Genomic DNA, 13,566 nt, shown 5'->3' on the forward strand with positions numbered 1-13,566 from the left:
TACTCCAGACAGAAGAAACAGATCAAGTCCAAGTGCAGCACACGTAAATACAAACACACACACGCACACACACACACACACACACACACACACACACAAAATGGTTCACAGATTTACATGAAAAAGTTCTGGTGCAGAAAACATTTTCAGACTAACAAAAATCAAAGCGGTCATTACAGAGAAGTTCAGAAATCCCATTAGGCTCCCTGTGGTGTGAAGAATGCAGATGTGATTGAATACAGATGGAATAACAGCAACACTGGTGCTTGGAGCTCAATCTGCAAACAGGAAAGTCTAACCTCAACAGGCAGCCTCTTTCCCTTAATCATTCCCAGACTCCCACTTGTTATTATTTCAGCCCTGTCTCGGAGCTCAAGCACCCAGCCAGTAAAAATAAATTCAAGGCAACGAAAAAACTTTGTGCCCAGCGTTTCATTCTGTGTGTGGAGGAAAAGTTTTCCCTAATGGCAGAAATATTTTTGTATATGGAGCTTAAAAAACTACCAGTGCCTTCACAGCTGGATTTGCACAAGTTTTACAGTTGAGACACTTGTTTCACATTGAAATTAAATTTTGTGTCAGTCAGCTTAAACTGATGTCATGGAAAATCAGAACGAGAGAATCCTCAAAGCACATGCGTTACACACAGGACTGCAGTGCTTTGAACTTGAAATAAATAAATAACTTACTGACACATAGACAGTCAGATGGACAGTCAGTACACACACACACTTCTCCAGCTCTTCTCTGTCTAATACACACACATTCTCAAAGAGACAACTCACCGATTTCCCGTTGTAGTAATACATTAAAGAGTTACTGCCCATTCCAGGGACAGGGTAGGCGCAATACATTCTAGCTTTAACTATTGAAGAGATGAAGTGACACTACAGCAACACACTGGCCTTCTCTCTACAAATACATCCAAAGCGCTCGAAAGGGACTAATAATTCCTCAGTACTGGCCTCCACACTCGACCCACTCAGAGGAAACTTATGCAAAGCAGGATTGTACCATGCATGCTGAGGGAAGAGGGGTGAGAGTCAGAAGGGAGTGGCTCGTGTGGTACGTTCCTCTCTTAAGCCTACGAGTGCTGAGGCAGAGGGGAAAAAGACGGGGAGAGGCGATGGGGAGGGGAGGAGAAGATAAAGGGAAGTGGGCGGGACAGAAAAATGTGTGAGCAGATTTAGAAAGAGAGAGAGAGTGAGATAAACAAAATTAATTCCAGGCATGTAAAATGCAGATTTTCTGCAGGGGAACCCCAAATAAACTGGAACTAAAATATTTCAGACTGAAAAGGATCACAATATTAAGATGACTAATTAAAAGGAGAGCAGATGAGAGCATACATAAGAGCTTTACACACTTTAATCCCAAGTGTGTAATCTTTTTTCTTTCTTTTTTGACGATGATTTAATAAATCGCGAGGGTTGCAAGGAGGTAAAATAAAGGGTTTGTAAGAACACAACGATCTGGAAACACATTTCACCTGTTCCCGCCCATGGCAACGGTTAGGAGTCATGAGGGAGTGAAAGTGAAGGCTCAAGATGTGAAGGGTGGGAAACTGTTTCACATCCATGAACCTTGAACTAGCAAATGAGCAGTAGACAAATAGGCTATTTATGAAATGTGAAGTGAGTGAGTTTCAGTGTCGGCAGAGCGACACCTTTAGCTGAGAAGTGGCTGTAAACACAGAGTTGTGAGGCATGCAACAGCTGCAAAGGGGCTGGCTCATGACGTCGCAACATGAAAATAATGCTCCATTTCCTAAACCCTGGGGGCCTCAGCGAGGGGGGGGGGGGGGGGGGGTGATGGAGGAAGGGGGGGACCAAACAACGACAGCCATTTTGCCATGGTTTATGGTCACTGCTAGCCACACAGCTCCCCATTACCTTTATCATGTGGGAGGGAGGGGGGGGGAGCAAAGGAGGGGAGAAGAAAGGAAAGAATAGATAGCATATTCCAGAGAGAGGCCAGGCTGTACAGTCTGACTGGATCCCTTTCATGTCTACCACTCCAAGCCTCCTGGACTAAACACAGACCTGCAGACTCATTGAGAACATCACTGTTATGGAAAGATGAAAGCTTCCACTTCCCAAAGAAAACTACGCCTTTATTATGTTTTCCCTTTTAGTGCTGTTACTATTTATCTCCCTTTCTTCTCCAGGACTCTTTCAAACTCAGCCAAAACACTGGCTCTACATGCAGTTACTGATTTAAATCTGGCACTGTTTCAAGTTGATGCTTTTAGGAAAAATGGTAATGATCGAAGTGTTTGAAGGGGTCTAAAACAAGTCCAGACACACAGCCCAGTGTTGAAAGTATAAAACTGATGAGCGCAGAGTGAAACTGGCATTCATTGGAGAAATGATGAGCACATATGAATCCAGCACAAAATGATTCAGGACGCTGCCGACACGTTTTTTTTATAACTGAATCTGCAGTTCAAAGAGTGTCTATGGGTTTCAAGTGTAATTATTAAATAGATTTTAAGGATCAGACATGATCTGGATCAAGACACGGGACTTATACAGCATGATTAAAACAGGGGATTAGCGTTAGCAGGAAAATACATTCAACTTTATTCATACTGCACTGTCAATACATTTTTTTGACGTTAAAAATAATCTTAATGTCTCATTAGTATACAAACAGAAGAGTGACCATGTAATACATCGATTTCTCCCATGTTAACCACCTTTGGATTAAAAAAAAAAACTACTCGTAAGCGGCATCATGGGTGTTGAGGTCAACAGAAACAGACACACAAACAAACAAACAAACCTCTGCCCTCTCTGAAGACACGCCAACTAATTACAAGGCTCTCTCTTTCTCTTTTCTCTCTTTGGATTTGTTTTGGTGTCGAAAAACACGGAGCAAATCTTGTAGGTTGAGGTCATCCTCTCCTCATGCATGGATTTAGGGATGATGTCATCAGACAGGAAGATTGTTTCCTGTAAGGCGCTCTGGTTCTAATTAGAGAGGGCTGACTGTTACATAGTACAACATACATCTAACATTAAAATGCTGTGTCCACTTCATTAAGAGTGTATTCACAGAATGTATTACTCCAAAGTCCTTTTTTAAAAATATATATATATATTTTTGGGATTTTTGTGCCTTTAATGGAGAGATGGGTCAGTGGATAGAGTCGGAAATCAGGGAGAGAAAGTGGGGAACAACATGCAGGAAAGGAGCCACAGGTTGGATTCGAACCTGGGCCGCCCGCTTGGAGGACCATGGCCTCCATATACATGGGGCCACCAGTGCCCCTATTCCAAAGTCCTTAAGTGACTAAATTTTGACTAACTAACATGAATCAAGCACCAGAGGAGGTTTGTGAGCCTGTATAAACCAGCTCTCTCAGAATGCTCCATTTTGGTGTGTGTGTCTCTTTAAATGCAATGAGCCCCCCCTGAGTTTTCCCTGTAGACATCACGCCTCTGTAGCGAGAATAAAAATGGCAGACCTGCCCAAAGGTTTTGTTCTAGGCTGGGGGTGAAGTCCATGGGTGGAGATATCAGGGGAGGGGAGGGGATTTTTATTACCAGAATCCCATTTGTGATGTCACAAGTTGAGCAAATTTGAAACGGAGCACTTTTCTCTGTGTTGTAAGACTTATGCAGACCACAAATGAAAGGACTGGATGGATTTATTTCACATTTTGTGGGTCAGTAGACACTCAGGTTACTTAAATATATGTTGAAAAACACTGTCAAAGTGGATTTTTCATAATATGTCCCCTTTAATGTTAATTGTTACTATAAAGTAGCAAGTTCCTTTTTCAGCATTGTAATCTCTGGTATAACACAGGTATCTTGACTGCATAAAAAATAACCTTCAGCTTGGAAACAGATTCACTCATTAATATTTTTGTGGTTTCGTGATTCATGGCTTGTTCATGAACACGTTTTTAAAACATAGTGGAGAAGCATGGGATATAAATTGTATGTTGTGTTTAAAAGCAGAAAATATTTTTGTAACAGCATGGTTCAGATGTTGACTATCATGAGGGACTAAGGTTTTACCAGTCTTGTTCATTTTTTTCTTTAGACTACACATGGCATGATATTTTTTAATTACTTTTCAATCATGCTTGAAATGCTGCATTTATAACATCTTTGCATACATAATAATTTGATTGTACAGCTGCTTGTTAACAAAACAAACCTGACTTACAACCTTTGTTGGACATCCTCAAACATTGCTGGGAACCAAAACTCTTAAACCTAAAAATATTTCCTGACAAGCAGCTCACCTTGTTTACATTCTCATGTAAAACCGTATTGTTTCATGTTGTGGAATAAATGTGGTAATAAACAGCAGAAGTGCATTACAAAGATGTGAAGAAGTGACAGAGAGAGAAAGAGGGTTTAAGATTTGTATAAATAAAATATAAGTTGTATTCAGTATTATAAGACGACGGGATTCAGTTTTCTGTTTTAGCAGAGGCCCATCACTCAATCTTAGGGAGCCAGAGAAGACATGACAAAGGAAATCAAGGTTATCAAAAAAAGAAAACAAAAATTTGTTCCATTTTTTATTACGGTCTCAACATATAACTGAGAACTTTTTTAGTTTCTTATTGTCTTAGTTGCTGTGACGAGGTTCCCATCCAGCAGAAACATCACTTAATTTCCCTTTTACAAAACTTGTCACAACGTCTTTTGTTGATCAGTTAGACAGCATCTCAACAAGCTACTTAAACATTCTCAGTGGAACAAAAAAGTCACTCTTGGGCTGATCAACTCGCCTTTATATTTAAATAAAGGCTCTGGACAATAATAAACTAACCGAGACATCCTTCTCCAAGCAGGATATTTACCCACTATCCCTGTGTGACTTATCCCATCTCACACATCCCATTACACATGGACTCTGACATGTTGTGAGTGCTAAAGTTAAAAACCTAATGTTGTTCAGTTATGTATTTCCTGGGTTAAATCGGCCTGGTTTAGATGTCTCTAAATAACAACCATGCCCCTTAGTAAATGTTGACAGGCTGCGTTCTTAAGCCTGCCAGCGATCCAAAAATCAAGGTTTGCATTAATGCTGGAGACTCACGCAAGCCCAACATGAATAATTTACAACAGGCCACAGTGTGAGTAATGACTTTAATCTGTGCATTATTTTCCTGCTCTTTGTCCTTTTAACTCCTTGTTCTCCTTGCACATGAAAGAGGTCAGGCCTCTGGCTTGTACGCCTGTTCCTTTATCTGCAGCCTCTAATGTCAGTGGTAAATTTCAACAACCCAAACAAAGATAAACACAAGGCCCAGGGTCCCAGAGGTGGCTGCAACTGTTCACCATCATCCCTGTCAAACCAAGGGTGTCTATCTAATCAGCCATCTGACGAGGCTGAGTCTCTGGGGAGCTCACGAACAGCAGTTGGGTCAGAGCCTAAGATATTGACCCAGCCAAGAAATCCTTCACCTGAAAATAACAGACACAAATGCAAATAACACTCCTATAAATACATATTATACAATGTATAGAGTTTACACTAAAGATTCATCCAGCCATTTTTCTACTGTCAAACTAACCTGCAAAAGCAGAGTACACTCTGGATTTATACATCGGTACAAATAACCAAATCAAGTTATTTATCCCAACATTACTAAATGTAAAAATGTAAAGTAAAAAGAGCCTTCACACTGATACATTTTGTGAGTTTTTTAAAAAGCTGAGGGTAGGGGTGCCAGATGTCCTAGCAGTTAGGTTGCGCCCCATGTACAGAGGCTGTAGTCCTCCAAGCGGGCGGTACAAAGGTTCTCCACAGTATACATGCTGTGAACTGTCTAATGTGACCTGGCTAATGAAAAGCAGACAACAAGTATCAGCCTTTAAGCTAGGGGAGTGTCCATTCCTTTCTTTAACTATCTAAGCATAAATATTAAATGTATTTCTTTGTGATTTCAACATCAGGGTCACAACACCACACGTTTCAAATGTGCAGCTTCCTATGATTCTGCTGGTGGACCTCAAATCTAATTTTGCAGAGAGACTCATAAAGGCCTGGTCGGAATGTTTACACAGAGCTTAACTGATGCATTATATCCACAGCCTATTCACCAAGCCCTATTACTTTGTCCTGGCCTGCTGTGGTTCAAAGGAAGAATCCCTTGTGCTTTCTCAGCACAAGGGAACCTTAGGTCAATGTTGCATGACAACATATCGGTCTGTTGTCTTCGAGCTTTTAAAGGCAGATGCACAGAGAGAGACAGAACATGTATCCTCTGAATGTCATGCACCAGACAGCACTGCAGGAGCATTTCTGGGACTTAAGAATCAGAGCCTTGAGCAGACTTTCTTTCTTGCAGCTTGCACTGTACAAATCTCAAAGAAACAAGGGTGTCTGAGTGATCTGTCAAAAGCAAATGTCAATCTATTTTGTCATCCATACTCAGGGTTCTCGCTTGCGAAAGTACCCGAGGGGAGCAGAATCTCAGCCCACCACTTTCTTTCTCTCCTCCCGCAGCCATATCGTCACCACAGCCAGGGAGGAAGTGTCACATCGAGCTGCTGTGCCACTGACAAGAGTTTGTAGGGGGGGGAAAGAAAACACTATTTACACAAACAAGCTGACATTCACAAACACACAACACATACACACCATGCCTTTGCAGCATCCCATAAATATCCTACAAGATGCAACTTTCCCCCACAAGCCACAAACCCCCTCTCGCTCCCTCTCCATCTTCAGTCCTCCTGTCAGACAGGTGCCCACGCAGCTGCCCATCAGCATCCCTCAGCGCAGCCGCCTGTCTGTCCAATGACAACACGCTCTGTCCTTTGCTCTCATCGCCCGGTTTATACAGTCAAAAAATTCAGGGAGCCAATTATAGAAAAAGGTGTCTACTGTAGCACAAATAAAAAGGAAAGCTGTCATGCTCGAGTGCTTTAAAGATGTTTAACGCTCATGTTTACAAGTTTGTAAGTTAAGTTAAGTTCCAATGCTGAATAGAAAAACAATTTTTAAAAAACAAGGTTTAAAGCTTTGAAATAATGGAAAGTATTTATAATTTGTTATACTAATCTGTCACATGGGCAATATCCAATCCAGCACACATCCAGCAGACCACAGAGGGAGAGTGTGTGTGTGTGTGTGTGTGTGTGTGTGTGTGTGTGCGTGTGCGTGTGCGTGTGCGTGTGCGTGTGCGTGTGCGTGTGTGTGTGTGTGGCTGAGCGAAGAAGGTCTCTGTATATAAAATGAAAAAGAACCTACAAACATTTAAAAGTTTGCAATCAGCAGCTGGCCTGTCTAGATAGCCTTTGCATCCTGGAGCTCTACAGTGTCAAAATCTAAATGCACACAGGATGTGCTCTGGTAAATATTTTGATTCAGTTCCATCATGTGGTGTATACACACACACACACACACACACACACACACACACACACACACACACACACACACACTAACACACACACACACACACACACACACACACACACACACACACACACACTAACACACACACAGACACATCATGTTTGGACTTGCGTCTTACTCTGCTCGTGTGATTTAAAACTCCTACATTTATTTTTAGACTAAGGAGCAAGGATACAAGCTCAGGGAGGAAAAGGGGGGATTTAAGAGGAAAATAAATAAATAAGAAAATTCCCAGCAGTAGACATAATGATAGGAAGCGTTGTGTTGATTTTTATTTTTTTTTTAAAATCAGTCAGTTATTCAGGTCCCAGGGCTCTCACTCTTGCTTACACAAGCAAAAGCTTTCAGTGGTGTTTGCAGCTGCATTCATGTTCAGGTACGCTGCAGGCTCTTCACACAGCTGCCTCAGGGTGAAGTAGCTCTGACTCCAGGTGCACCTTCCCCCTCAACACTGCTTCAAAACCACCCTCTCTGCCCCATGTGTCGAAGCCAGAGATGGCAACATGGGTCTTGGCTGATTGCGATCCTTAAAGATTCACCTTCTTCAACAGTCACGATACACATATTAAAGGCCACCAGAAGCTTTTTACACCATCCAATAGTTAAAAACATCACCTGCGCGCCATCAGTCCAATACCAACACCTCCTAAAAGCTGCCAGACAACCTCCCACTCAAACATTTCTGAATATACCACCTATCAAAAAATGACTTTATGTTTTCCTTTATCTGTCAGCAGGTTAAAAAAGACCTATAGCCCACATTCAACACCATCATCTTTATTCTTTTAAATGGGATCAAAGACTAAGGGGGATAATTCCTCCAAGCTCCAGGCTTTATCTCTTGAGCATTACTGAGTGACAAGAAGCTGTATTTTATCCCATACTCTGTCACTGTTTTTCCCCATCCTGCATTGTACCACTTGATTGTACTCTTATGAGTCACAGAACCGCACCTGCGCCCATGTGTTAAGTCCTGACAAATAAAAAAGCCCAGCGTCCATTTACACAACAAAGAGATGTAACCCGCGAGGCAGCCATTCTTTGCCTCGCTCCCTCCTTCTGACAAGACCTCAAATATATCACTTACTTAAGAGGGAGAGGCAGAGCGCGCTCCTGCCACTGCTTCTCTCCCTCACGTGCTGACAAACTTCTTTCAAACCTAAATCCAGAAACAAAACACATGCCAGCCTTTTATGTTCCACAGCCTGTTCCATATTTGATTTCAGAGGAACAGCAGCAGAGGTGACGATTATCAAAGCTCTGAAACGCAAATCCACTCTCAGACTCCTTCACTGAAAAAAAAAATAAAGGTGAAAAAAACCTTTGCTGCCAGCAAACCCTTTCATTATTTAAGGAAAGAATAGGGTGGGATTTTAGTAAACCAGTTGCTTCTTTTAGAAAGAAAAGACAAAATACTTGTCTTAAACCAGTTCAAGGATTTTAGGGAAGGATTAATGAAACCTTTGCCAATCCACCAGGGTTTTAACAATGAACATCTGACTTAGTGATTTATGCATATTAATGAACTCCAGCACCCCCTGTCTAAGCAACTGCAAGCTGAGCTCCACTCCTCTCTGCATCCTAATGGTTTCTGCTCCACCGGGATCATTACCAATAGAAATTTCAGATATTCTGTGCTATTAATCTCTGTCTGTCCTCCTGTTCGGCTACGTAATGACTAATTAAACATCAAAAGAGCAGAGCTGGGGATCCGCTCTGACAGCCTCTCTCTCTCCCAGGAGAGGCTGTGAGGAGGCTGCACTGTGACAGGGCAGCACTGAAAATCAATCACCCCGAGGTGCACATGTGTATGCGTGCACATGCACAAGCACACACAATGGACAGAAAGATGAGGCCTACAGAGACATTTACAATCTCGTATTAGCGTGTAAACATCCAACAACTTTAAAATGAACAGGCACCACCGCTGTCACCGCTGAGCACGAGCAAAAAACAAGTGAATTCCCGGTTGTGATGTCAAGTGATGCCGTTGTGAAGTCAAGAGCGTTCTTTGTTAGCAAGTGAGAGGGAGGTGTATGTGTGTGTGTGTGTGTGTGTGTGTGTGTGTCTGCTTAAGTCAGCTCACTGTGAAATCTATTTATATGAGAGGTAGATGATCTTCCACTCACAGATGAAGGCAGGCCAGGAGGGACCTTTCGAACCTTTTTTGTTTGTAGAGGATCTGTGGAAAGATGAAAGCACGTCTATTCATTCACAGGTGAAAAATACTAAAGAGGCAACAATGAATGTGTTGTTGACGAGTCATAATAACACCGAAACAGGATGCACTGGGCAGAGTTGTTCTGTAATAACTATTATTTTATTTTAATAATACAACAATTTTAATTTTCCTCCTAAGTTGCCATTTTTAATGACTTGAACGTGGGCTAACAGCACAGATTCAGTTACAGGGCCGAAGAGGGAGTCTGTAGGATTTTAAGTGTTTTGAGGAGTGTTCATGATTGCAGCTTTGAACGGATTTGGTGCCATCTTCAGCAATCCATGATTGGAATAATGAGGCCTCTTCAATAGTGCTGCTAAAATTAAAATGCTTAAAAATGCCTCAATGCTAATTGTTCAAAACCTGTCAAGAAGAAGTGTCCACTTTGATTCTGTTTATTATAATGTTCAAATGATCCTTTAAAATTGGATAAAGTACATTTTGTTTTAAAAAAACATCTTCCCTTGTTATTCCTTCTAAAGACTGAGTTGTCACTGACCGACAGGTGGAGCATCTTGTAGAGAACGTCTTCTAGGATTGGCTGCAGTGAAGGAGTATAAGGGAGCTGATGACTTCACCGACGGAGTCGCTGGACTCGGACTCGCCAAGCCAATGTCCGGCCGTACAGAGGACTAAAAGAGAAATAAAACACACACAGGTTGAAAACTAAAGCTTTCATTGATGGGGATAAATATGTCTACTTTGGTCATTAGTGGTGAAACAATCTTTCAGTCATTTTATCATTTCATTTTAATAATGTTTAAGATTGCACAAACTGCATTCATCTTCAGAACTGTTTGGTCCTCAAACAAACAAATAAAACATAAAAAGTGTTGTAATGTATCTAGAAATCATTTCAAAGGAAACACATTGCTCATTGGGTGATATGTCATATGTAAAGCTGATTTTCAGAGATCATTACATCATCCTATCACATAGCATATAAACATTTTTTTAACCTCTACACCCCTGACAAACGGGGTTAAGAGGCCAATTAAAGGCTTGGTCTAATTAGAGTAAGGGTAGAGTAGGGATCATGTGAGGTCGATGTGTAGTAGTTGGCTTACGTGCCTTTGGAAACCCCTTTACAGGATTACACCCCTGTGAGGATTGACAAACTAACCTTCCTAGCTTTGACTCCTGATTGATAGATCTAACTCACGTTCCGTCACATGCAAAACAATACAAAATAACCTACATTTGGTATTAATACCAGCCGTTAATATAAAAGAAAGAAGATTATTTTGTCTGAACTGAAATGTGGGTCAGTAAAAAAAAGCTGTCAGGGACAACTTAACACAATGCAATCTAAAAAATAAATTCATCAGGTTTTGTTAAAATGGCAGCCTGACACTGGTACTACAGCATTCACATGGCACAACAGACCCGCTTCTGCCGTGTCTTTATTCAGCGATATTGAAAAATCTGTGCAGCAACACTGGCTCTGGCCTCTTTTACACTAGTGTTACTACACAGGGAGGAACCAAATATAAAGGCTATGTGAACAAATGTACTTTCATTTTCTTAACAATCTGCCATTACTTCTCCAGACTGTACTTGATTCTATTTTAAATGAATGTTAGAAATGTTACCAAAATAATTTGCAGCTCATTTGAAGTGCGCCTGAACACTGACAGGCAGAACTGAGGGATTACTGAATCAAAAACACAGCAGGGCTCTACTCCTAGCTGCAGGAGTCATGTGGCATGTCTGGCCATTTGTAGGTCAGGATGTAGTTTAACATGGTGACCTGCCGTTTGGTTCGTAGAAATGAGATCAGTTATCTTGTTTAATCATTTTTGCAAAACACAAAGAAAATGGTTATAAACAGCATAGCGATGTTAAACAGATCCATTTGGGAATCATTAGTCTGAATTCCCCCGAACATTCAAAATACTCTGCTCTGAAAGTCATTCAGAAGTTGTTACTGCTGTTCCCATCAAACATCATTTGGATATGTGTTGCAAATGCTGATTTTTAAGACTTCCTGCCCGTCATCTCAGATCCCTGTAAAAACATTCCCCTACCACAGAATTGTTTTCTCTTTTCCACTTTTTATCCGTTCAGCTGACTCTGTTTGTTATTTTAAACCCTGTCTTAAAACTAATTTTTACAGACTTGTCTTTTTAGTTGGCAGTTAATTTGATCAAAGCTCCAGTGTGCTTATTTTCCACTCTCCTGTTTTATTGTTTTTACCTTCATTTGTCTTTTATGTTTTTTAACCTGTTTCTGTGTGTGCAATTGTGATTGTCTCTTTTCAATTGCTTCTTTAAAGCACTCTGTGCACCCGTCTTGAAAAGTGCTCGACAAAGTTTTGACTAGTTTTAGGGTCAACAGTATTAAAAGATATCTGGAAATATAAAATCCTATGTGTTTGTGTCTAACCTTTATCAGCTCCTTAGAAGCAACATGACGTCCGATGAGAAACTCACCTGGCATCCTGATGCTCCAGGATCCCTCCCAAAGCCAAGAAATGAAGCCCTCTGTGATTTACCTGTGACAAAAATAGAAAGCACAGTAAATATTATTTATATTGTTTATATTGTAATGCTTGAGCACACAGAAATCAACACAAAGACCGAGACTAAAGACCTTTAGTAGTCCTCAAATGAGCACCAAAAGATGCTGTATGACATGAACTGAGTGATGACTTCAATAAAATAAAATAAATTCACATCTTCTCAAAATTACATTTGTATAAATTCAAGTTATTTATCACAATTGTTTTTATAATGCATGTCTTTGAATGCAATTGAATCTAAAGCTCTGCATGTTTCTCTTTGTCATAGCATACTGATATAAGACGTTATATCAAGTAATGCCATTAAACATACAAGGAATGCACCATCCTTTTTAATACTCAAACAAGAGAGTGAAGGTGAGTTTCATGGGCTGCAGGAAGTAGTTGATTCTCCTCAGGGCAAGTGTTATTTTTTACACTGATTGAATATCACTGAAAAAGCTTAGAGCTGTTGCTCCTTCAGAAGAGATTAACAGCTCACTTTTGTTTATCGGATGCTGGCTGGAAATAAAGTCCACATCAGCTTTTAAACAGTCCTATTAAATACACTCATGTTTCAACCACGGTGTTTCATGGAAGTGGGACTCCCTCAGGTTGTGTTATAACACAATAACACTTTACTATTTATGAGAAGTCTATGTTTTTCCGTTCTGCTATAGCTGCATTGCATCACGGTGAAAAAAAAAAACAAAGAAATCTGAACTTTGTAAAAGATAATCTGCACTTTATGGTATGAAAAATGTTTTCAGCTGATTTTTACTGATAAAGTTATAACTGTAAGGAAGTTGTTGTATCAGTATGAGATCTGGTTTGCACACTTCAAAGGAAGGCGTCTAAGCAGCCAAAATAAAACTCACACAGCAACACACATGAATCATACACATCACAACATCCACACTCAGCAGTTTCACACCCCTGGAAAAAAACAAAAACAAACAAACGAGAGCTCCTCAGGGACAATGATGAATAACTTTAACAGCATTGTACATTATTTCTGTCAGGCATCCAAATATTACAAACACAGACACAAGCATTGGAACTAAATTCTGTTTGCTCTGGGGAAAAGGTAAATATCTTTTTGTGAGGTAAAAACTTGCATAGCCTGGGTTTTTTGTTGCACAATGACTGATCTGAATGCTGCTTTCACGGGCGCAGGTGAACAGAGACACATCTGAGAGAATTCACTTGTGCTTATCTGAGCAGTCCTGCAGGAGACAGTTGTTCTACATCTGTGCAGCAGACTGTCTCTGACGACGAAAGGAAACTGAGGAAATCAGGCGAGATGGTTTAACTGGCAAAGCTGCTTCTCCTGTAACAATGATGTGATACAGTTCTGAGACATCGCTCTCGCAAAAAGAAAATAGGATTAAGTTGTCAGTAACCGCCAACGTTCCCGATCGTTTGGATGATGAAACATCTTCTCTGACAGAGA

At 40.7% G+C, this 13,566-nt stretch overlaps 1 protein-coding gene across 5 annotated transcripts in view; it reads right to left on the reverse strand.

The window, feature by feature from the left end:
• Nucleotides 1-13,566, reverse strand: part of tcf12 (transcription factor 12) — a 67,548-nt gene that overhangs the window by 22,993 nt on the left and 30,989 nt on the right. For all 5 annotated transcript variants that reach the window (XM_065952980.1, XM_065952977.1, XM_065952979.1 and 2 more), the window contains exons 6-8: nt 12,046-12,107; nt 10,113-10,245; nt 9,522-9,574 (exon numbers count right to left, since the gene is read on the reverse strand). In XM_065952980.1, the coding sequence (XP_065809052.1) occupies nt 9,522-9,574; nt 10,113-10,245; nt 12,046-12,107 (248 nt within the window). The remainder of the gene's footprint in view (nt 1-9,521; nt 9,575-10,112; nt 10,246-12,045; nt 12,108-13,566) is intronic.

The sequence above is a fragment of the Labrus bergylta genome, chromosome 3 (genome assembly GCF_963930695.1).
Source record: "Labrus bergylta chromosome 3, fLabBer1.1, whole genome shotgun sequence".
NCBI lineage: Eukaryota > Metazoa > Chordata > Actinopteri > Labriformes > Labridae > Labrus > Labrus bergylta.